Consider the following 24,212-nt stretch of genomic DNA (forward strand, 5'->3'; position numbering starts at 1 on the left):
TGTTGACATAAGTCATTTTGAAAATCCTTCATACAGCCTTTATAGTCTGTAGTATACAGGGTGAATTTAAGTTAGTGTCGAAAAATTTTTTGGGTGATACTACTCAGTATTATAGACCAAAATATGAAAATAAAAAATCCCTATCCCATCTATCTTTTAACTACGACCAATTTCGCTATTTTGTTAAAAAATCATGTTTTGTTTCAATAAAACTCAATTTCCTCCATTATTTTTAAATGTTTTTTTTTAATTCTGAATCTATTTTTGAAATCTACACAAAATTTTACATGGAATAATGGAGAAAAACTGTCTTGAAAATAAGTTTGATACAAAAACAAATTGCTAATAAATCAAATTCTTAAGTTTTCGGCAAAAAACATTAAAAAGATATTAGACCCGAGGAATTAAATGAAGTTAATTCTGAAGAGAGGCCAATACCACAAAAAACTTGCCCATTTTGTGGGCTTTAAAATGACATAATGCAGCGTTACTTTTATTTTCATCTTATACTGGTTATTAAAAAATAAGTATTGGAAAACAAGGTCTACTTAAAATATCACGGTGCCAAATAACACAGTCAAAAATCGTGTTTAATTCAATAATAAATCAAATATAGGATAAACACATAAAGAACAGTTACAAAAAAGAATAATCATAAAAAGTAAGTAATCTACAAATTGCTTTCAAATTGCCTGCCTCCGGATTGTCATACCTTATCAGTTTTTTACTCCTGACTATCTTATCTCTACAATCACAAGTATGAAGGAATACCCCATGTTTCAGGTTTTATTTTGTCTTTCAGCTGACTTTACCTCTATCCACTTAAAAATAGTTATTTGAGTCGTAAGCTATCATGGATTTCACATCGAGAGAGTATGCAGAGATGCATTTTGTATATGGTTTTTGTGGCGGGAATGCTCTGGCTGCTCAGAGAGAATACCACGCTCGGTACCCAGATCGTAGAGTTCCTAGTGATAAAGTTTTTTACGAGGCTACATCAGCGTTTGTTGGAGAGAGGAACAGTTCACAGGCAGCGTAATGAGGTAGTCCTGTTCTTCGAGATGTTGGCTTAGATGAACGAGTTCTAGATTTAGTTCAAGAAAATCCTGAGGTCAGCAGCCGACAACTTGCCAGAGAAAGTTGGTGTTTCTCAGAGTAAAGTGTTAGGAATCTTACACGAAAATAACTTCCACCCCTATCACTTTACAAAGGTTTCAAGCGTTTAGAACCAAATGACTTTGGTCCAAGAGTAGAGTTCTGTCGCTGGCTGCTCAATAGTGATATTGAACAATATCATTTTTTGAGAAACATTTTGTACACCGATGAGTCTACCTTCACTAGGGCTGGTGTTTTTAACACGCATAACATGCACCATTGGGCCGATACAAAAATCCCAGGGCTTCAAGAGAAAGTTCCTTTCAAAGACGTTTTCATTCTCAACGTATGGGCAGGAGTCATCGGAAACCAACTTGTGGGTCCCCACATTTTTCAAGGAACCTTAAATAGTGAAGTAAGTTTACTTTTTACAGCACTTTTTACAGACTTTTTACAGCATACCTTGCCCACACTTCTGGATGGACTTGATATGGACCACAATCAGAGGGGAACAACATAGTTTTCCAACAGGACGGTGCTCCTCTCATTTCAGCAATGAAGTGCGGTTAGTGGTTAACGGACAATTACCCGACATGGATAGGTCGCGCTGGAAACTGTAGCTTGGCCGGCCAGATCTCCTGACCTATCTCCTATGGACTTCTTTGTTTGGGGGACTATGAAACAGGAAGTTTACTCGACCACTGTAAACTCTGAGGAAGACTTAAGAAACCGGATTGAGTTAGCTGCCCAAATAGTGCGTAACAAGTTATCTTTGAACGTGACGGTTAGGGCAATGAGGAAGCGTGCGAGAGCCTGCATTAGAAACGGAGGCAGGCAATTTGAAAGCAATTTGTAGATTACTTTCTTTTATGATTATTCTTTTTTGTAACTGTTCTTTATGTGTTTATCCTATGTTTGATTTATTATTGAATCAAACACAATTTTGACTGGTTATTTGACACCGTGATATTGTAAGTAGACCTTGTTTTCCAATACTGATTCTTTAATAACCAGTATAAGATGAAAATAAAAGTAACGTTGCATTATGTCATTTTAAAGCCCACAAAATGGGAAAGTTTTTTGTGGTATTGGCCTCTCTTCAGAATTAACTTCATTTAATTCCTCGGAACTAATATCTTTTTAATGTTTTTGCCGAAAAAACTTAAGAAATTTGATTTATTAGCAATTTGTTTGTATCAAACTTATTTTCAAGACAGTTTTTCTCCATTATTCCCATGTAAAATTTTGTGTAGATTTCAAAAATGGATTCAGAATAAAAAAAAAAACATTAAAAAATAATGGAGGAAATTGAGTTTTATTGCAACAAAACATGATTTTTTAACAAAATAGCGAAATTGGTCGTAGTTAAAAGATAGATGGGATAGGGATTTTTTATTTTCATATTTTGGTCTATAATACTGAGTAGTATCACCCAAAAAAATTTTTCGACACTAACTTAAATTCACCCTGTATTACCTGTTTTCCAATTCAGTAATTACAGAATTTAAATATGAAAACCACAAAAATAATGAAACAAACTACAGTCCGAATGTAGCATATTATGAGGAAAACAATGGTTCTGATCTTTTGTTCTGTTTTATAAGTACTACAATAATAATGACATAACAAAATAAAATTAGATCTCACCTTTCGTAGCTAAAATAAATAAAAAAACTACAAACAAGCATAATTCCAATCTAAAAGCTGTTTGTTTTATATAACCTTCTTACATCAATACAAGTTTTAGAGCTTATAGAAGGTAGTTCTATTGTAAATAAAAGTCGTTTCAAATTTATCTGAATGATTTAACCATGCAATGTTCCAACAAATTACAATGTGCACACAAGGTTTTGCACTTGAAATAGGTTAGCTCTTAAATAACATCATAGTCTTCTGGTTCATTTACAATTAATTGTGTATGCAATGTTTCAACGCTATGTGAGCAAAGAAGGTACACAGTTTGATGTTAGTTATGGTTCCGGCTGTGTACAACTAAGAACTAAGATTAGCTCTTGTATGATAAAAGTGTGATAGGGTATATTTCATCCACTGAGAGTCATGCCAATTAATATTCTGAAGACTGTAGATGATTTTTTGTCTCCTTTGTAGTTCTTACAGTTTGAGCGTGAATCATTATATCAAAAATCGAAAAATTCACTCTTCGTTATTATTTAGTGTCATTGAAATATTGCCAATTAATGCATGTTTGAAGAAAAATTAACATATATGTTTTGAATATAATATATAATTTCTTTCCATTCCTCTAATTTAGCATTTAATCAACACCACTACAAAGAATTATTTTCAACCTAACTTTCTGTTTTTCTGTAATGAAGAAATTGGAATTAGCAAAATTGATTAATTAGTGGAAATCTATTCTATTACTTTATTCAATCTTTTATAACTTCTGGGAGAACATTTTCCACCATCAGATGTCTCCTTTTTTTGTTCATGATGATCTAACAGATTTCAAATTGGCATTACTCTTTTGGGTTATTAAGAGACCAATATGCTGAATTTTGAGCTAAATCAACATAGCATTTAAGTGTATAGATCTGTTAAAATACTTGTAGATATGGTGATAACTATTTTCAAGAAAACATTATTTTGAATCAGAAGATCTTAAAACAAAACTTTGTTAAAACTTGTAAAAACATATTTGAGTAAATATATTTCTTCCCATAAAGCATCTAAAGAGAAAGAATTCATACAAAACCGAAACGGACCTTATTAGTTCAACGCCAGTAAATCAACTAAAACAAAAGTAGGAAGTATTAGTGAAAATCCCAAACAAAAACCAAGAAGCTGAATAGTTTTAAAATGTTGCAGCCAAAGACAAGCCATGCATAAGATGAAACGGAAACAACACACAAATATAGTTGCAAGAAATTACGCACTTGAAGAAATTCTTAAAGATGTTGCCTGGACTTAATTTACTTCCACCGGGAGTTGTAGGGGTGGAGGGTGTCTGAGCTGGACTTCCCGTGATCATGGCCATCACACCACTGCAAGACATTAGATAAGCACCTCTCCCATGTGTACATGCATTTCTTGTCCATTATATACTCAGTATGTTATCAAATAATCTAAAAACTGTTTGAATGAATAATTAAACTATTTTCTTTTAAAATCAGATTCTCTTGACATACTATACAAAGCACATTAGTATTGGAGAAAGATGATATAACTCATCATTATGGTATCAGACTTATTGCAATTTTGGATGGCTAAAGGTAGAAGAAGTGATTTAGATTCAAATTCCAATGCTTTTCGACTTGTGAATTAAAATTGTTGGGATTGCAGGACGTTTTACAACGCAGAATATTTGAAACATTTGGGCTCACCCATTCCAATAAACCAATAATACGGAGACTTCCTACATTATTGTCACATTTTTGTTCCAGCGGTTTGGATTAAAATTCAAAGGATTTTAAATTTAAAGCCATTGGTGGCTTTTCAGTTACCAAATGCCCTTTACTCTGTTTAAATACAAGAGTGTGGCTATTATAAAACATACAGTTTAAATCAAAGCAGGTACAAATTACTCTCGTGTCACATTGCAATAAACTATCATTGTACTGTTTTGTGTTGAACAACTTATATGACGATTTAGACCTACAAACACATTAAATATACTTTAACACCTTTATTAACATTAAAATTAACCATTAAATTTAATAAGTTTTGCTATGGTGACGTGCAAAGTAAAACTAAAAGAGATAAGTTGGATTGCATGTTGCATGAATAAATAAAAAACCAATTCTATTCTTTTATTGACATTTTATATTGCAACATGGGGCACAGCAACTGGATATAACATATATGGTTATATGCCCACGTATATGGTGCGTCTACATATAAAACTAGAAGAGCTTTAAAAAAAATATTTGTTTGATATTTCTTCTTCCAAGAAATAGAAATAAATTTAACTTCGGCAAAAAGGGAATTGTTTTAAATCCCTAAATACACGCAAATTTGATGTTTTGAAACTATTTTCAAGGAAGAAGTTGACCTCAGTTCTTGTAAAGCTCACATCAAATTCTCACTGCACATAGCTATTCTTCCATATTTTTGTAACAGAAGCTGGGAAATGGAGTACGGTGGAAGATGAAAAGTTTTAAAGAAATATTGTTTTATAACTTACATTGATTGGTTCAGTGATACCAAACTACATGATTTATAAGTACTACATGGATAAAGTACATTAGCAATACAGTCCAGCAACTTAAAAATTAATCTCACAAGCTCTTGCAGCATAGCAATTGCAATATGGATGAATCACTCACTGCTTTCATTCTAAGTAGTGAAAAATAGTTCCACTAATCTAATTTTGATTGCTTTATCCATTTCGGTAAATGGACTAGTAAAGATTAGTTTTTTATATAAATTGGTGCTATGATAAAAGTAGAGTATTTAATTTAAATAATATATTGGCACTATTACAGCAAATATGTTGCTAAATAAAAATACCACATTCAACAAAATGAAATAATAATAAGAGTTGGACATTATATTACTGACTAATTTCAATGTATAATTTAATTATTTATTTAATTACATCTGAATTTTGGAATATTCCTTTGTACAGAGGATAAAACCTTCGTAAAAGAACACAATTCTGTAAATTAATGTCTGGCAAAGAAATATTTTTAAATTGTGAATTTTAATTCAATACTAGTTGTATAATTAAAATTGACCAGACATTTGAGATTTAAACTAATTTAAAAATCTTTACATAATTTTAAGTATTCATTCCAAATCCAAACAGTGACAGTAAATGGCCTTTTTTATTTCTGTTGTCTGTTTAAATAAAACAAAATCTAAAATTGTTAAACAAGATTCAATAAAAATTTAAAATCTAACGAATTTAATGGATTAGTGTAGTTGGAAACTTTTGCAATACTCTCAACATTCTATGATTTTTAGAAAATATTTAATTCTGTAAATAAATAAGAAAAAATATTACGATTAGAGCGATGTGAGGCAGATAAATGTTCAGCATTGCAATATTAGAAATCCGGTGCACCGAATATTTCAGTCCAGAGTGTTATAACAAAATGATGTTTCATGTTGTAAAGCTGTTTTCATTAACCAAGGAATACTTGCAATAGTTAATTTATATTTGTTTGACTTATCTGTTTACATTTTAAATAATAAGGACTTAATAAACCATACACAAACACATAATTATAACACACGAAACAAAAATAACATTTTAATTGAATATTGTTGACTGAGCAAATCTTTGAATAGTCATGTTATAATTGGCTTGAAGGTGTATAACAAATTGAAACATTTGATAGAAAAATACCCTCTTAAAATTTATAAAAATAAACTTTATGAATGGCTGTTAAAAAACCCTTTATATAATATTGATGAGTTTTTTTCTATTAACAAAATAGACTTTTAATGATTGTTTTAAGATAAACTCATAATATAACTAGTATAATTTTCAACTAGACAATTAATGTCTTATATTGTTATATATATATATAATATTTATGTATTATACTTATTAAATATTATTTAGAGACAATGCTATTTAGTCTGTAGCTGAATTAGACTTTGTCAATGCATGTAACATGTTTTACGACAAATAAACGAATTTATTATTATTATTATATGTTATTAATTCAGGACAGACCATATCATATTACATACATTGTTTCAATCTGAATGCATTTGACACAAGAATGAAATTAATAAAATATGTAGTTACAAATAAAACCATACATTAAGTTATTATTACAACTAACCTTTGCATGCCCTTAGACAAATATATCTTAATGGTAAAATTTGATGGCATATGCTGACTATGCTAATCTTTTAATATAATATTAAATATTTTATTATATAGTTTAGTTTACCATTTGTTAATCAGTTTTAATAAACAACAATAATTCATGTACTCATTTTACAAGGTTAAATAAAGAGAGTTTTGAATTTGACATATGATTATATCCAAGATAATACATTGTACCTCTTGGAGAGTTTTGCAATTGACAAAAAGAAACCTCTTATATGGCAGGGCCATACTCTGTGCTTATTGCAGTTGGCTAGGAAGCATTTTTAGATTACCTACATTCCTCTATCTACTTATATTAAAACTAAATAGCAAAGTTTGACTCCTTGTATAAAAAATGTTATTAAAATATCGGTTAATGATATTTTAGTTTTTCTGAAATTTAGTAACTTTGCAATCTGGCTCAACCTGAAGATCAGTTTTCTTTTCTTACCCCTCAAACCAATAACTTATTCACAATAGAAATTTATATGCCTGTTGGTTGCCAAAATATATAATTTTGTACAAAAAGACACATTGTATGTGACACCAAAAAAACTTCTGTCATACCAATCATATTGTGTACATTTTAGGCGTTACCGACACACATATATATAGGAATACTGAGTGTCCCTAAAGTCCTAGAAAAGTTAAATATATTTTGAATAACTTTACAGATAGAGAGTCAAAACTATTATGCTACTACTGGCCATAAAAACTATTTAGCACTCAATGAGTTGTCTGCTATTTGTCCTAGGAAATAAAAGCACCAGTTGAGTTGTATATGAAATTAAGGTCTTTTTTTTACTAACCCCCCACCCCCTTACTGGCCCTACTGGAAAGAATGCCAAAAACCCAACCTCCAATAAGGGCATCAAGGTGACTCTCAACTATCAAAATATTCATAAAATGATAATACTATTCTTAAACAAAATAAGGTACAGCAAGAATTTTCAAATTTAGTTTTTATGTGTAAAGATTAATTTTCCGCTTACGACTTAACATTGAACCTGTCCTCAAAATCCAATCCATTTGGGTTCATCCTTTAATTACTTATTGAGTAAAGCCTTGGGGGTCTATACTTTGTTGTTGTTCTAATAAATAATGTTATGTACCAATTTTGTTAAGACTTTCCAATATTTGTTATGGTTATCTAGTTTGTTAATATTATTGATTGTACTTATAAAATTTATTTTTATATAAGTTATCATCATAAAATGTCCAAGACCTAGCAAACATAATAGCCATAGGAGATCCTTGACATTTGTAAACTGATAAGAAGTTGGACTTATTTTTAATTTGCTCATGACATTCAAACTTGTTTTTCTTACCATTTATAGAAAATCCCACTACTGTATCTGTTGTATTGGACATTATACATACAAATAACAAATAAACTTGGCTTCTTTATGTGTCAGAATAGGAGGTGAGTCCAATCAAAATCTGTACTCAAATATGTATTTAATTTGTTCCAGTTTTATCTGTTACACATTTTTGATTCTCTACTCTACTTTTAACCAAATAAAAATAACTGTTATAACACATTTATTCCTCTGAGTGTTACAGCCATTAAAGTAATTGACATAACATTGTGTGTATGTCAAATACTCCTCATTTAAAATTCAGATCTTGTTTTGAAAAACACACAAATAAACTATCCAATACACTCAATTGTTTCAGAACTTTAGGACATACTGTACATGTGTGTGTGTATATATATATATATATAATTTTTCAATAAACATTGAACCACAAAAAGTACTTGCTCCTGCCGAGTGAATGTGCTACCCCACCAGAGAGTCCTTACTTTTTACGATTCAATTATATTGTATTTGGCCTTATCTGTCACATTTTTGTGGTTCAATGTTTATTGAAAAATTAAATAAGGCTATTGCCATTTATACAAATTTGATTTATATATATATACTCAAAAATATTTAGGTTAATCCAGTATAATAATTATTTTAAATTTTGAAGAAAATATGTAAAATAATAGTATTTTAAATTAATATAATCGACTTCAGCTTTTTTTCAATCAAATGTTTAGCAACAAAAATATGACATAATTATGACTGATTCAGTCAAAACATTGTATTGTTAAGTGGTTAATTAGAAACAGCCAAATAAAAGTAACTAATATGTATATTGTAACTCATATATGACCCATTTGGGCATGTCTTGCTTGATTTATTCAATTATTTTTATCTACATATATTAAATGTAAATTATCTTCATCTACATATATTAAATGTAAATTATCTTCATCTACATATATTAAATGTAAATTATCTTCATCTACATATATTAAATGTAGATTACTGATTAATTTCTTTATTTAAGTTTTGTTTCCACAGGGCATTGATTTGATGTTCTTTAAATAAATTTCTTGAATCGTTCTACAACATTTTCCAATACTATCACAAAAAGAAAATAGGCTGCTCTATCAAACTCTCAAAAGAAGCAGATGAAAGCATCTACACACTCTACTGTACTTTTGTAATTAATTATAAAATAGGAAAGTAAACCAATTTAATGTGATGTACAACTGTTAGCATGGTAATAATATTTATAAACGGTATCTGATTTAATTACTACCAACCATATAACAAATTTAAACTACAAGCAATGTAATTCGTGTTAATATCGTTAATAATATAAATTTTTACTGTCAAGTTTACACATGATAGTTTATGCAGCTGTCACAAAGCCATAACATTTCAGGTTGAAGTGAATTAAATTCCAAGAATTGCAAGTACAGTAAATTGGATTGTTACTTTATAGTGAATAATGTCCTAATTTTGTATATTACTTTATCTATATACCGGTATGTATATATACATGTATTTAAAAAGTACCTGGGGCACATTATATTTTTTGTTCCATGATATATAAACATATGCATTATTCTGGAAATAGTTCATAACTCAATGAAAGTACTGATTATATGTAGTGATGTGTCAAAGCAAAATCCTGAATCTCTAATCCACTGTATCTTCAACAAAGATCCGGGTTCGAGAATTGATTGACGGGATTCGTCAATCAAAAGTCTGTGAAGTTACACCACATCATTAATTATTGGCTGATCAGGAGTTCACAAATTAATGACCGCTAAAATGTGTTTTAGCCATACTTTTTTAGTCATAGCCATAATTATATAACCTGATTAAATAATTCTCGTACTTTTGTAAATAATATATTGCTATTATTTTATATATTAATGTTCATGCAGTGCTGTAAGACCGCTGTGTTTATACAAGGATAACAGCGAATCTGTATTACGCAAATTACTGATCGCAAAAACAAAATTTGTTGTACTTTATGTATGAAATCCCATAAAGAGGCAACTTAACTAACAAGTTATCATATTCTTGTAAATAGTATTATACTTCCAGTTCTATATTTATGTAAATGCATCACCGCAGACTGCTGCGTGTATTTGCGGATACCTGCTGATCAGTATGATCGCTAAAACATGTTTTATTGTATTTTGTTAGTGAAAAAACTGCAGATATTTAACCTATTTTAACAAATTATGTGCTCTTGTAAATAATAGTTTCTATTTTCTATGTTTATGTTTGTGCAATGCTACAAGTCTGCTGTGCTGTGTCTATTCGCATATGTCAGCGGCTCGACGGGAAGCAAACACAACAGGCAATCACACATTTTTGTTCACTTCTCAATTTTTGCAGCTGTGTATATGTATAAAATATATTATGTTATATTTTCAGACAAAGTATTGTGACTATGCCGCTAACACAAACATGCTGATGTTTAAATTTTTCAAACATTTAAAGTTTAAAATAAGTTGTACAAATTTATGTCCATAATAATTTTTGCATTAAAGTCATATATTCTGGAAGCCTATATTATAATCTATAAATGTACCATATTATAATCTATAAAATTTATATAGAAGGTAGCAGATAGTTATTTCTCTGAAAATGCCTTTACAATAGATTGGTATTCTTGGCCACAGTACAATACAAGAGCTTAAACAGCATTTCTCATCATCCCTCCAAAATAATGAATATTTCAGCACTTTGAAATGACAGCAGCAACTAACAATTAGAAAGGTCCACATCCGATTATGAAACACGGTTTTCCAGTAAAAAGAAAAGATTGATAATATTTTACTATTTATAGTTTTACTGTCTACATCTATACAGTACAAACCATTAATGTCCAGTACAGTGAAATTAGAAAGCATCGAGAGCAAAAAGAGGTGTTTTCTTTGTCTATGATTTTGTTTAAAAGTCTAGTGAAATTTTAATATCAAGGACAGCTGAAATTGTAGTGTAAGCTTCTTAAATGAACAATTTTATTGGCTCAAGTATGCCAATGTTTGACTGCATTAATGTCCATGGTAAATTATTGTCTAGTAATCACCAGTGTTTTATCTTCAATTTGAAGTTTCATATTGTTGAAAGTACATGGTTTCTCAAACTTGTCAACATTTAAGAAAATCCACTATATTACCCATTATAACAAAGCTAGGTACAAATATTTTTTATTTTTATTCGCTCAGAATTACTATTAAATATCATGTACAGCCATTCTTCTCAACAATAATTAGCTTTCAATTACAAATTTAAGTATAAAGTAAGAGATTTTAAATATAAATTATTTAACAGATAATAATGTAAAAGTTAAAATTACATTTGATTGCAGAACAATTTTCTATTTTAAAAGAAAAGAAGCTGAATACAAAACATTATCCTACATCAGTGCAAAATACTGGAGCACTCTTGCAGATGAAATCAAAACACCTAGACAGCGACTGAGAAATAACATCTACAAGATGGGAAGGAGGAGGGGGGGGACAGAAACTATTACAGTTCAATTCTTATGATTATTTCGCGATTCTGACTGAATAATTTTATAACTTGATAAAAAGTTATTACACTACTCTGACAGTATGTGCCGACTTTCAATATGTGTAATTAAATCAACGAATATGTATTTATAATACAGAGTTATGATACATGTGAACATGTGTTAAATGAATACTTTGTGTTGAATATTATTCATTCCACACCACAGTTTGTAGACGGAACAAAATGCATATAAAATATTTTGCATTAGTCTTAGTAAAGCAAACTAATTGGGATGAACTTTGTTCAGATTGATAAATATTCTAGTTAACTGAATTAATATTACTCATTGGGAAGAAAGGAGAGTGATTTAAGACAAATCTTCATATTTATCAAACAAATATATATAACTATAAAAAAAAAATAAAAAAAAAACTGGTAGAAATAGTAGCTTTTAAAGCTACATTAATTTTGTTGAAAGTAATATTACAATAATATGAGTTATTATTTTGTATTTAAATCCTTCATAATTTGTTACTAATTTACTTACTGAAGGTGTACAGAAAAACTGAATTTTTTGATTGATGAGGGTTGGTAATAGGGAGTATTGTAAAAGGTGGTAAGTATATTAGATGAAGCTTAGCAAAAGTGCTGACTGTATCTACAAAGCCTACTGTACCTACTTGCCTGGATGCCAGATAGATAATCCTTGTTTAAAACAAAAAAGTTTATTATTTAAAAAAAGTTAAATTAGAAAAATAGTATTAGAAATTGAATAGCTAAATTGTTTTATTTGATTCAGAATGATATAACACAATTTTGCTGGGAACTTTTGACAGGTTAAGTAAAAGAAAATGAAGGGCTGTACTTACATTTTTATTAGGGGGTAGGTAAAAATTTTGGAAAACTGTGGATGGATTTTTTTCACGGAAAAAGATATGTTTCAAATTTACTTTCTACCTGAAGATTGCAACCATATGTTAAATACCTGCGGATAGTGGCATGCTGAGGACTAGGTGGCGTAGGGGTTGTTGGGGTGTTGGTGGTAACAGAGTTGGTTGTGGTGGTCACAACTGCAGTACTTGTACTGGGTGGCAGAGGTGGTGTTACTAACCGTGTATCTTCTCGCACAAGACCTCTCCTGTTAAACACAACAATACCAATAACATCCAGATATCTATATCACATGTTTAGTGATTCGTATTATTTTATACAAAAAATATTTTTAAATCCACTCATCACTAGGTCATGGTAGTTCAAAAAGGCACTGAACCAGCAGTACTGGTGACCAGTTTGGTTGTAGCCCCATAAGAACTATGTTAAACTTAAATACTTTTACTAATTTATTTTTTTAATTGTAGAAATGGGGATGTCTTATTTTAAAGGTAATAATAATATGCATCCAATCCCTTTTTAGATTTAATTATATTTTTATTGGTTATTTAAAACCTCAAATTTTGTATACTACACTTCATCCCCTTAACAAATTATGGTACTTCACTTTTAATAGCCCACATTTTAAGGTGAGAACATCACACATGGGTGGAATACTGTACATACTATTGTCTCCATATGGGTACACAAGCTTATTACGAGTTAAATATCCAAAGGTATACACTTTAAAAGAAACGCTAAAAAGCATTTGGATGTGTATTAATCACATATTTAGTCAATAGTCAATAGTCAAATATTCTTTATTCAAAAACATATAGTACATTTCTTACATTAGAATAGTGTCAAGTTTCAATAATATAAAATAAAGACTACATCCAAAACTAAATCTAAAAATCAATTGTTATTATTAAAAAATACCCTTTTCAAATTCCTCTATAGAGTACAAAGCTAAACCTGTCAAAAATGCTTTTAACTTTTTCTTAAATATATTACAATTGTCCTCTTTTTTAATTTCTTCTGGTAACTTTTTCAAAAATTTATTTCCTGCAAATGTTGTTTTTTTTTTTTGTAGAACTCCAGACGGTAAAACTTGGAAAATTAGACTCATTTTTGTGTCGTGTATTGTACGAGTGAATAAAATAATGTTGATCCCTTAGTGGGTTGTATCTTAGGAACATTATGCACTCATAAATAAATAGCCCATAAACGGTCAATATTTTTAATTCTTTGAACTTTTCTTTGACAGAATCATTAAAATTCAGATGTAACATGACTCTGACTGCTCTTTTTTGGACTTTCAATATTTCCGTGAGGTTTTCCATTTTTGTTGTTCCATATACACAAATGCCATAGGCTATGTGAGACTGGATATGAGAATAATAAATCAATTTTAAAGTTTCCAAACTACACAAATTTAACATCTTTCGAATTGCAAATAGGCCTGAATTTATTTTGTTTAAAACCAATTTAGTATGTTCATCCCATGACAAATTACTATCAACCAATAATCCTAGAAATTTAATCTGATCAACCCTCTCAATTACACTGTCATTAATTTCAATATTTAAATCTAAAATTTTATTGGATTGTTTTGTTTTAAAATTTACAAGCTTGGTTTTATCAGAATTTAGAGTTAAATTGTGGTTTTGAAAAAATTGTTCAATACAAGCCAATTCGATTGAGGTCAGTAACTCTATCTCTTCTACTGTCTTCCCTGAAACTTTCAAGTTAGAGTCGTCAGCATAGAGACAAAGTCCTGAATAAGGCTCAAAATTTAAACATTTTGCTATGTTATTTAAATAACACAAAAAAAGGAGAGGTCCTAAAATGGAGCCTTGCGGTACCCCTACATTTATTGATTCAAGGTTGGATTGAAATTTAACTACATAATTTTTTTCAGTAATGTGGTTAATTTGAACAAATTGTTTTCTATTAGAAAGATATGATTCAAACCAACTTAATGCATTGTTTTTTATACCCAACTCTTGCAGCTTCAGCAATAGCAGTGAATGATTCACACTGTCAAATGCTTTAGACAGGTCCATAAAAATTCCTATTACTTTTTCTCCTTTGTCTATTGCCTCTATAATTGATTCAATAAAGCTTACCACTGCTGTGATTGTTGATTTTTGTTTTCTGAAGCCATGTTGAATAGTCTCCAGAATATCATTATTTTCTAAAAATTGCATAAGTCTGCTATAAACTACTTTTTCATAAATCTTTGATAGTGATGGCAACAGTGATACTGGTCGATAATTTTTAATATCCAAGGGGTCAATTTTTTGTAGATTGGGATAACTTTTGCAATTTTGAGTTGATCAGGGAAAATACCACAAATAAATGATGAATTTATTAAATGTACTAATACTTTGCTCAGTTGTTTATTCACAGTTTTTATGATTGTCATTGGGATGTCATCATGGCCACTTGAAAATTTGTTTTGAAAAGAGTTTATTATCTTTTGGATTTCCATCTCATCTGTTTGTGTTAAATAAAATATTTTTTCAAAATTAGAACCAAATAAATTTTGCCCACTAATGACCGATAGATTATTGTTTATGCAGGTGCCATTGGCCGTATTTACATTGGCAGATATCATTCCTGTAAAGAATTCATTGAAAATTTTACTTATTTTCAGTGGATTCACAATTACTTGGTTATTATTTTTAATTTTGATGTTGTTAAAGCTCTTTAACTTGTCACTAGTTTCTGAATTTATTATATTCCAAGTAGTTTTATTTTTATTTTTTGACTTTTTAATTTTTTGATCAAAGAAATCTTTTTTAGCTGTCAGTAAATTTGTTTTGTAGATTTTATTTTTGTGCTTACATAGTTTAGATAGATTCAAATCATTTGTTACTCGAGCTTTCTTATTTAGTTTAATTATATTTTGTTTTTCCTCCTTTAACTCTTGGTTTATCCATTTATTCAGAACTTTTTTTGTTTTAAAACATTTCTTTGGAAAAGATATATTAAAGTAGTTGATGAATGTACTGTAAAATATACCAAATTTTTCATGCACAGGTGAAAGAAAAACCGTCTGCCACGTTTCCCTCTCTAATAGTTCTTTGAACATTACCATATTTTCTTCTGAAAAATCCCTCTTGATATTTATTAAACAATTATTTCTTACATTATTTCTACATGTATTCACTATTTCTAATACTTGACCATCATGGTCAGATAGCATAGTTATTACTTCAGTTACTAATATTTGATATTTTTTTAAACTAGTTAAGAAATTATCTATTGCTGATACAGACCCTTGGAATACTCTTGTTGGGAAATTTACTGCATAATTCATATCAAAGCTTTTCAAAATATTTTTAAGTTTTACATGTTCGCTACTATTTTTTAAAACATTTATATTTAAGTCCCCTGCTAAAATAATATATGGATACTTTTTAATAACTAAATCTATAAGACAACTTAATTTATCCAAAAATACATTAACATTTGAGCTGGGGGACCTGTAAAGACCAATTAAAACAAACTTAAAATTTTTAAAAAGGAACAATGTTGCACAAAACTCAAACTGTCTCTCCTCACACAAACCCTTTGGAAGACGAATTGCCACCTGTGTCCACTCAATTTGTTCTTTACTTAAGATTATTACTCCTCCCTTATTTGATTTTTCTCTGCAAAAATATGATGTTACTCTGTAATTGTTAATATTAAGTCTGTCAATATCATGAGACCTCATGTCATGTTCAGATAAAACAATTATATGCGGATCTATTTCATCTAAGACAATTTGTAAAGGTTCAATTCTAGATTGTAAATTTTGAATATTTTGATGAAAAATTTTTATATTCTTATTTTTACCATTATTTTTTAAGTCGTAGTCTGGCTTTGAATGACTGAGGAGTTTAAAGAGTTAACAGATGACAATTCCTCCTCAAAGTGAACACTGATATCACTAGAACGATCTAATGACTCTCCACTATCACTTAATATAGAACTGGTGGTCAACTGCACTGGTCCTGCGTGTGGAATGTCATTTCTTTCTTCCAAGGTTGAAGAGTCAGTCAAATCTGATGTTTGGTTTGTTTCTCGCTGCCTGTCGAATGATGCCTGATGAATGCTGATGATGTGTCTCAACTCCTTCAAAAAGTCTGCGTGTGAAAGTCCATTTCTTAAATTGTGGTTTGAATTTTCGTTGTAAGTTATTATCTGTATATGAGATCCTGTGGCTTGTTGAAACTTCATCACATTAGCTGCAAAATGTTCAATGGAAATTCTGTCCCTGACACACCCCATTGGGGAACAGATTAATTTCTTTAGACCTCTTTTCTTAAAGTCCTGTGTAAGTTCTTCAAATGCCAAGTTGTAATCCGTTAAATTTGGTTTGGTATAATATTGGGGTTTAGTTATTAAACCATAAACTGTAGCACCATTTTCTATCCTCTGGATTGAGAGGTGGTCAGAGACACAGTCAGAGGGTGCTGGTTTGCCAAATTGATCTTTGAACACTGTTGCTACTCCTGCACTTAAGCTTCTGATATTGTTCAAGTCCGCTGAAATACAATGAGCAAAAGCTACTTCCTTGTTGTATCGGTAGCTTTGGATTACATCCTCCATCTTCAGCTCATTAACGTGAATTGGCTTGAGATGTTCACCAACCTCATGAGACTTTTGCACAGAAGGTGAAGTGCATGTTGCAGCTCCCTTCGGAGGCACCAAGGGGGGAAAGTCAGCCATCGAGTTGATTTTAAAAATTTCCCTTCTTGTATTGACTTTTGTTTTGATATTAGTAAGGTGCTGTATAATCATGAATGCCAATTTTCTCTTGCCCCTAAGATTCAAATGTAAACCCCGTCGTGAAAAGTGGATTTTTTTCAAATCGTCCAAATCAATAAGTTGAACAGTTTTCATTCTGACAGCAATTTCCTTTATATAATTATTGGCTAATGCTATTTCATCCTGAATAGGATCAGTTTTCTGAATGTCATAGCGAGGTGGGATCGTAGTAATTATAACTGGTCTGGCCTCACTAAGAATTTGGAGATCCCTCTCCATTGTCTCATATATCGATTTAAATGATTTTTTGACAACGTCATTGGATCCTGCTATTAAGACAAGTGGGTCACTGTGAGATTTTTTAGCATTACTGTAAACTTGTCCGACTGTGGCACCAGATGTAATTAGTCCGTTTACATACACCAAACCCTTACTGCAGGAGCCAATAATCTCAGGTAATTCTCGACCTTGACTGTCTGCAAACAACTCAATTTTTATCCTTTTCTCTAGACTTTTATTTCTTTTTTTATGCAGACTTTCATTGGAAACAGACCCCTTTTGCATATCTTTAGCTTTGCTAGACCCGTTTGTGGCGTTAATGGGATCATCGTTCGAAACAGAGTCTTTTTTATTATAAATTTTGTCCAAAATGTCATATTGGTTAGATGTGGGGATTGCAAATTTAGTTAGTGATTTATTGTTTGCACTATTCCTATGTATATTGCTTTTTCCAACAGTTCTCCACTGACCATCTCCATCCCTGTGGTTTTGTCCTGTTTTATTATCGTTCACATCTGGACACTTTGATTCATTGATTGTTCCCAGTAACAACTTTTGAATTGTACTTGGGTTAAATTGCAGGTGCTGGTCTCTGTAACACAAATAAGCTAGACAAGATCGTTTAGAAACAATGTCACTTTCACTTATCCTCATAAATCTTGAGCAGTTGGCGATGAAGTAAGACACTTTATTTGCAATTATTCCTCTAAACAGCCAGTCAACAAACAGACATAAATAAATTCCACAATCAAAAGTGTTGTGTTGTTGAGGGCATTGAATGTTTTCAAATTTAGCGTTTTCAAAGATCTTAAGTGTTGTAAATTTAGATATTATTTCTTTTGCTGCCTTTATATTATACTGTCCCATTGAATCAAAATGGTAAAAAGTGTTCACAGACCTTTGATAGAACAATAAGCTCCAGTGTGACCCAGCCACTGTTTTACTAGGTGCTGCATCATTTACTGGGATGAAAACATAGTTCACTTCCTGTAGGTTAAGCGATGATATTGTAAATTCCATATCAGGAAAGCACCTGATAGCATGACTAATAACAGGATTGATACATATCGTGCTAATCTCCAGTTCTTTCACACTGTAGTTCACAATATCTAGATACCGTTTAATTATGTCATCCTTCAGCCACTCATTGCCCAGCAGCTCAAGGCTAAAACTACTCTGATTTTGAGTTTGAGAAGCATTATCCTGTTTAGAGATGGATTTCTTAATTAAATTTTGTGGCTTATTGGGTTCAATTGAATCATTATTATTTGTATAAAATGCATTTGACCTTAATACATATTCATCCAATTTCTTCTGAATCAATTTAATCTTGTTTTCTAGTACCAGTTTATCTTTGGTTAGTTGATTTATTTGTGACACATCATTAGATTTTTCACTCTCCAAATGGCAAATCAACTCATCTTTTTGCCTGTGTTCAATTTTACTTTTTTCTTGAAATATTCTCATTTGAGCTACAAATTTTTTTTCAGAGTTCTCATTTATTTGTGATGCATTCAGAACATTCACTTCAAGTTCCATTATTTTATCCTCCAACTCCAATTCTCTTTTACTTTTTTTATTTTGTAAATCATGGAGTTTTTGTTTTAATTTCTCATTTTCTGAGAGTAATATGTTACCAGCCTCTGCCGCTAATGTCAAAGATGTTTCCAAGTCTTCATTAGCACTTAGATTGTAAATTTTTTCCTGCAGTTTTTCCATTTCTTCTGCCACAGAGACGCTTTCGTCCTCAGATTGGCAGTGTGAACAGATCCACGTTGATATTTCACCTTTATATAATTTATTATAATCTATATTGGACATCTGTACACATTTTACAAGGTACCATGTCTGGCAAGCTCCCTTACAAAGTACAGCCTTGGTTTTAGCACCTATTCCACATTTACCACAGGGGAATTTCGTCATTTTAAATTTATTTTCTTCTCAATAGTTACAGACAAACAGATATAATTATCTGTTAATTATTATGTTGATTAATATCAAACAGTTATTGTGGGTTCAACATGTATATCTACAAATCGCTCAATTTCCCATACAGAAACAGTTCAGTCTGATATTTTGTCAATATCACAGCAAAAGTCCAATGTAAACAAGCAGCAGACTACTAACTGTGTGACAGCTGAGTAAACAAACAGACTGCAGGTGGTCAGAGTTCAGTACAAGCAAGATGTCAGTCTGCCTGTATCCTAGTGTACTATCTTGTAGTGACTTGCTTGTAACCACAATGTTCAGTACACTGTCCACTTCCTGTTTAAATGGTTTTAATTAGAATGCTTTTCAGTTAAATTAAATATAAAAGCAGTTGAAGTGAGACAAAATAATCGCTATCACTTCTAATTACACCTTCAATTCAGTGATTTTAAGGCTCATAGGAGACAGTTCAGACATGGAAAAAAAATGTGCTCTGGTTTGTAGCAATTGTAAGTATCTTGATTTACATCATATTTCTTGTATATAGCAAAACAAGGCAGAAATTATTAGCTCCTTATGTATTTAATACTTATCCTAAACTCCAGTGCACTACACCATATTAATTAAAACTGGTAAAATGTCAAGACTTGAATTTAAAAAACACTTCAAATTAAACACACTATTAATCGGCCGCCATTTTTTTAGCTTATTTAAAATGAGACATCTACAACCATATGACCAAACGTAAGGGTGTAGTAAAAGTGTTTTTGAATTTTAACATTGTTCTTATGGGATAAAACTCATCGATCAATTTCAGTCCTAATACGTCCACAAGAGTAACGCTCGTAAATCAACATTAATGAGATAACCCTTTGAGGACTAGCTATAAAAAGCTATAAATTTTTGTAGTTGAAATAAATGCTGAAGGACCAGATGAATGAATTTCTGAGCGACTAATGGAAAAAAGGTCAGCTGAAATCATATGGCATTTATTGCTTTATGCTTTGATTTCAGTACGCCACATTTACTAATTTTGGCACATACACACACCTCCTACTGTAGGCTTTGGTACCAAATCTGATAATCATGTTGCGGAATAATAATTCATGTTAGTGGCTTTCTAAAATAAAATCCAATAACATTTAATTCATTAATAATGATTAACAATTCTAATACCAATGGTAATGCCAGTTGCTGTTATCTATTAACTATTGTCTGCCTTGATACTAAAGTAGCCCGTTATGTTTTATTTATTATTGTAGAAATAATATACAGAATTGTTTTATATATTGTTACATTGCGAGCAAAACCACACAAAATTTTTCACTTTAAACATTTACAAAAATTACAACAGATACACAGCAAAAAGTAATTATACTGTAATTAAAAGCAATTATCAAGCTAGAAGCAATTATATTACAGCTTCAAATCTGAAGAATTATACTTCATCATATTGATACTGACCTTTTAGTTTCATGTTACAGTGTCACATATGTAAATACCACATTATTTTAATATATAGCCTATTGGAAATTGAGAAAATAAAACATTCATTTCTTCTATTTTGCTATGATTAGTTACTTACATGTGTATAGCACAAAGACCCTGTTGAATTATAAAAATTGAAATCTCTTGTTTCTGTCGCTATAAAAATGCAATATCCACAAGCAAAAGTAATTTAATTAGCGAATAAATGTCAACTACAAGAAAGAGTGGGTATACCCAATCCAGGGAGAAAAATTAACTAAAAAACATCTGTTTGCATCTTGCATACAAGACATGGAATAACAATAGCAACAATTACAATTTTTTAATTCCTATGATAGTTAAAGCCTAAAATGTTTGGTACAGTAGTACACTCCTGTGCTCAATGATCCTTGGACCAGACACTACGCCACATTACATACGGGCAGATCAATCACAAATATAACCTATATTTATAGAAATATAAATCTACTCAGCCTAGAGAGGGTGTATATTATACAAAAACTGGAAAAATACAAATGTTCAAGAAGCATTGAAAAGTAAGTGGAAGAACTACAGCACATCTACAGAAAGTGCCAGCAAAGGAGTCCATTGAAGGTTGAGTCTATTGGTGACGTATTCTTCATCTAAACAATAAGCATAATGTGGTGTTGCCAAGTTGTTTCCTATCTTCAATGCATAGTAAATACCAACTAGAATATGGAGCCTAAGCCAAGAAACACCCAAAAATATTATTAACACTTTAACTGCTGTTGAATGTCATCAATACATACAACAATATATATATATATATATATATATATATATATATATATATATATATATATATATATATATATAGTCTCTTAAAGCAGTTCAAAAGAAAACTACAATTATTTCGTTGTAATTAACAACTTTTTCAAGTACACTTAATAGACACAGAATAAAATAAACAAACACAAGAAGAAACACCTGATAATAAACATTCTAAATGTAAATACAATTTTGACATGTAAACAAGTTTTGATTAGTTGTTAATTTAACAATAATAACATAATATATATAAATATAAAATGAAAAAAAACTTATACAAATTTAATTAATATAAATTGACAGGTATTTGTTCTTCCGATCATATGTTAGTTTGGTTATTTAAACACATATGTGAAAGAAACGGCCAAATACAAAATAATTTAATTGTAAAATGTGAGGGCTCTGTGGTGTAATGGTAGCACATTCACCCGGTAAGTGAGAGATCCGGGTTCGAGTCCCGGCGGAGCAAGTACTTTTTATGATTCAGTATTTATTGAAATTATATATATATATCATATACAACACATATATAATATACAACTTGTCCCGGCGGAGCAAGTACTTTTTGTGATTCAATGTTTATTAAAATTTCATATATATATATATACACACATAACTAATTTTAGTATGCGTTTTAGTAGTATAATTATTTATTTAGTAGTTTGCAAACATTTCCTGGTAAATGAAACCACACAATATAATGACCATATAGAATTATACATTTTGAGCAACAATAGTTTCTGAGTACATGTGTGTGCCTGTCAAAGAGAAATAAATTTGTAACTATATTAATGAAGATCACGACTTCTTTCATACAAGCCACATCTTACTATGATGGTGAAGACTGAATGCTCAACTATTACAAGGAGTCAATACATATATTGTTTATTGAGGTTATAATAATTATTATTTATTATGGCTGATTTGTGTTGTTCAAGTGACATTAGAGATATTTTGTGACAGGAAAGTGATAGTTCTGGTGACGAGAGTGATTTAACCAACGACAAAATATTTGATGATGTGTCTTTAGCAGATTTAGTTTATATATATATATATATATATATATATATATATATACACTATTATGTTTATATATATATATATATATATTGTTTTATATATATATATATAAACACACAGTATATATATAGATTTAGTGAACTTATGCACATAAAATATTTTATACCTAATGAAACAGTGAACATTTCATACATTTAAAATTTGAAGCTATTTGGTTTAAAATGTAAAAAATTAAGTTTTTGTTTTGTTTGAACAATTTTTTTAGTCAGTTATGTACCATGATTTTATACTATAAAATAGTTTCTAATTCATACTGATTAAAATGATATGCTACATTATATGGTTTGTGTTAAACATTTATTTTTAGGAATTTTTAAATGTTTACCAATAAAACTGTCACAATCACTGTATGTTTCTAGATACCTAACCGTATCAATTCCAGGGTTACACAATATCAGAAAGTATTTTTAATATTCATATTTAAAAGGCAACACTTAACGAAGATGTTAAAATATTAATATTAAATTACCAACTATCACTCTCATTTAAAAATTTGTTTTTAAAGGGATTCTACAGATAATTTCAAAAGTCACTTATTTTTATAATCAGCAACACTGATAGCGCTACTTTAATTGCCTGAGGAATTCGTAACCAAACCTGAAATTTTGATATGTTACTTGATAGATACTATCTCAAGGGATGTCTCTAGTTTGTCACAGACAATTAGGGTAGATGGTTAAACCAAAAATAATGAAATGGTTAATGCATTGAATATTGTATCAAAAGAAACATTGAAAACACCATTCTTCCAATATTTGGCCAATCATTCTTCACATATATTAATACAATGAAAAATTCAGTACATTTTCACTAAAAACAAAACAAAAACAAATGAATATTTTAATTATTCATAGAATCAATTATAAAACAAGTGTTAAAATCTAGGTAAACTTAATATTTACCAACAAAATATATGTTTTAAAACTTGCATACATTTTATGATTATAATTTTATTATTTATATTATGAGTGGTTTTAATAAAACAACCTAATTTGTGATATGATACAAAAGCTTAATAACTATGAAACTAAAAAGAAGGAAATTGTCAATCAACCTTGTTCAAATTTAGTGTGGCATTCGGCATCTCAGGTACATATGACCATATGACCATTGTCACTACTTAAGTATAATTTAACTTTTCCTGTTTAAAACTTATGGAAAGTTACTAATGCTTTAATGCTGTGTAAACCAGAAAACTTTAATGGTAATCAAAAACATAACATGTTAATTGAATTTAGAAATGTCCGAAATTCATTATTATCGAGCAAGATCAAAATATAATGATTGAAACACACTGATCCCAATGTGCAGTCAAACACTGCTTG

The 24,212-nt window shown here is 30.1% G+C and overlaps 1 protein-coding gene and 1 non-coding gene across 9 annotated transcripts in view; one reads left to right on the forward strand and one right to left on the reverse strand.

Moving 5' to 3' along the window:
- LOC124362207 (protein phosphatase 1 regulatory subunit 12A-like) overlaps positions 1-24,212 on the reverse strand; it is a 176,899-nt gene that overhangs the window by 69,820 nt on the left and 82,867 nt on the right. For 7 of the 8 annotated variants that reach the window (XM_046816564.1, XM_046816573.1, XM_046816581.1 and 4 more), the window contains 2 exons: positions 12,677-12,829; positions 3,993-4,100 (listed from right to left, as the gene is read on the reverse strand). In XM_046816564.1, the coding sequence (XP_046672520.1) occupies positions 3,993-4,100; positions 12,677-12,829 (261 nt within the window). The remainder of the gene's footprint in view (positions 1-3,992; positions 4,101-12,676; positions 12,830-24,212) is intronic. The other variant, XM_046816555.1, reaches the window with a different exon arrangement.
- On the forward strand, positions 22,206-22,276 carry Trnat-ggu. The gene has a single exon. It is a non-coding gene; the product is annotated as a tRNA-Thr (tRNA).

Source organism: Homalodisca vitripennis, chromosome 1 (genome assembly GCF_021130785.1).
Source record: "Homalodisca vitripennis isolate AUS2020 chromosome 1, UT_GWSS_2.1, whole genome shotgun sequence".
Classification (NCBI taxonomy): Eukaryota; Metazoa; Arthropoda; class Insecta; order Hemiptera; family Cicadellidae; genus Homalodisca; species Homalodisca vitripennis.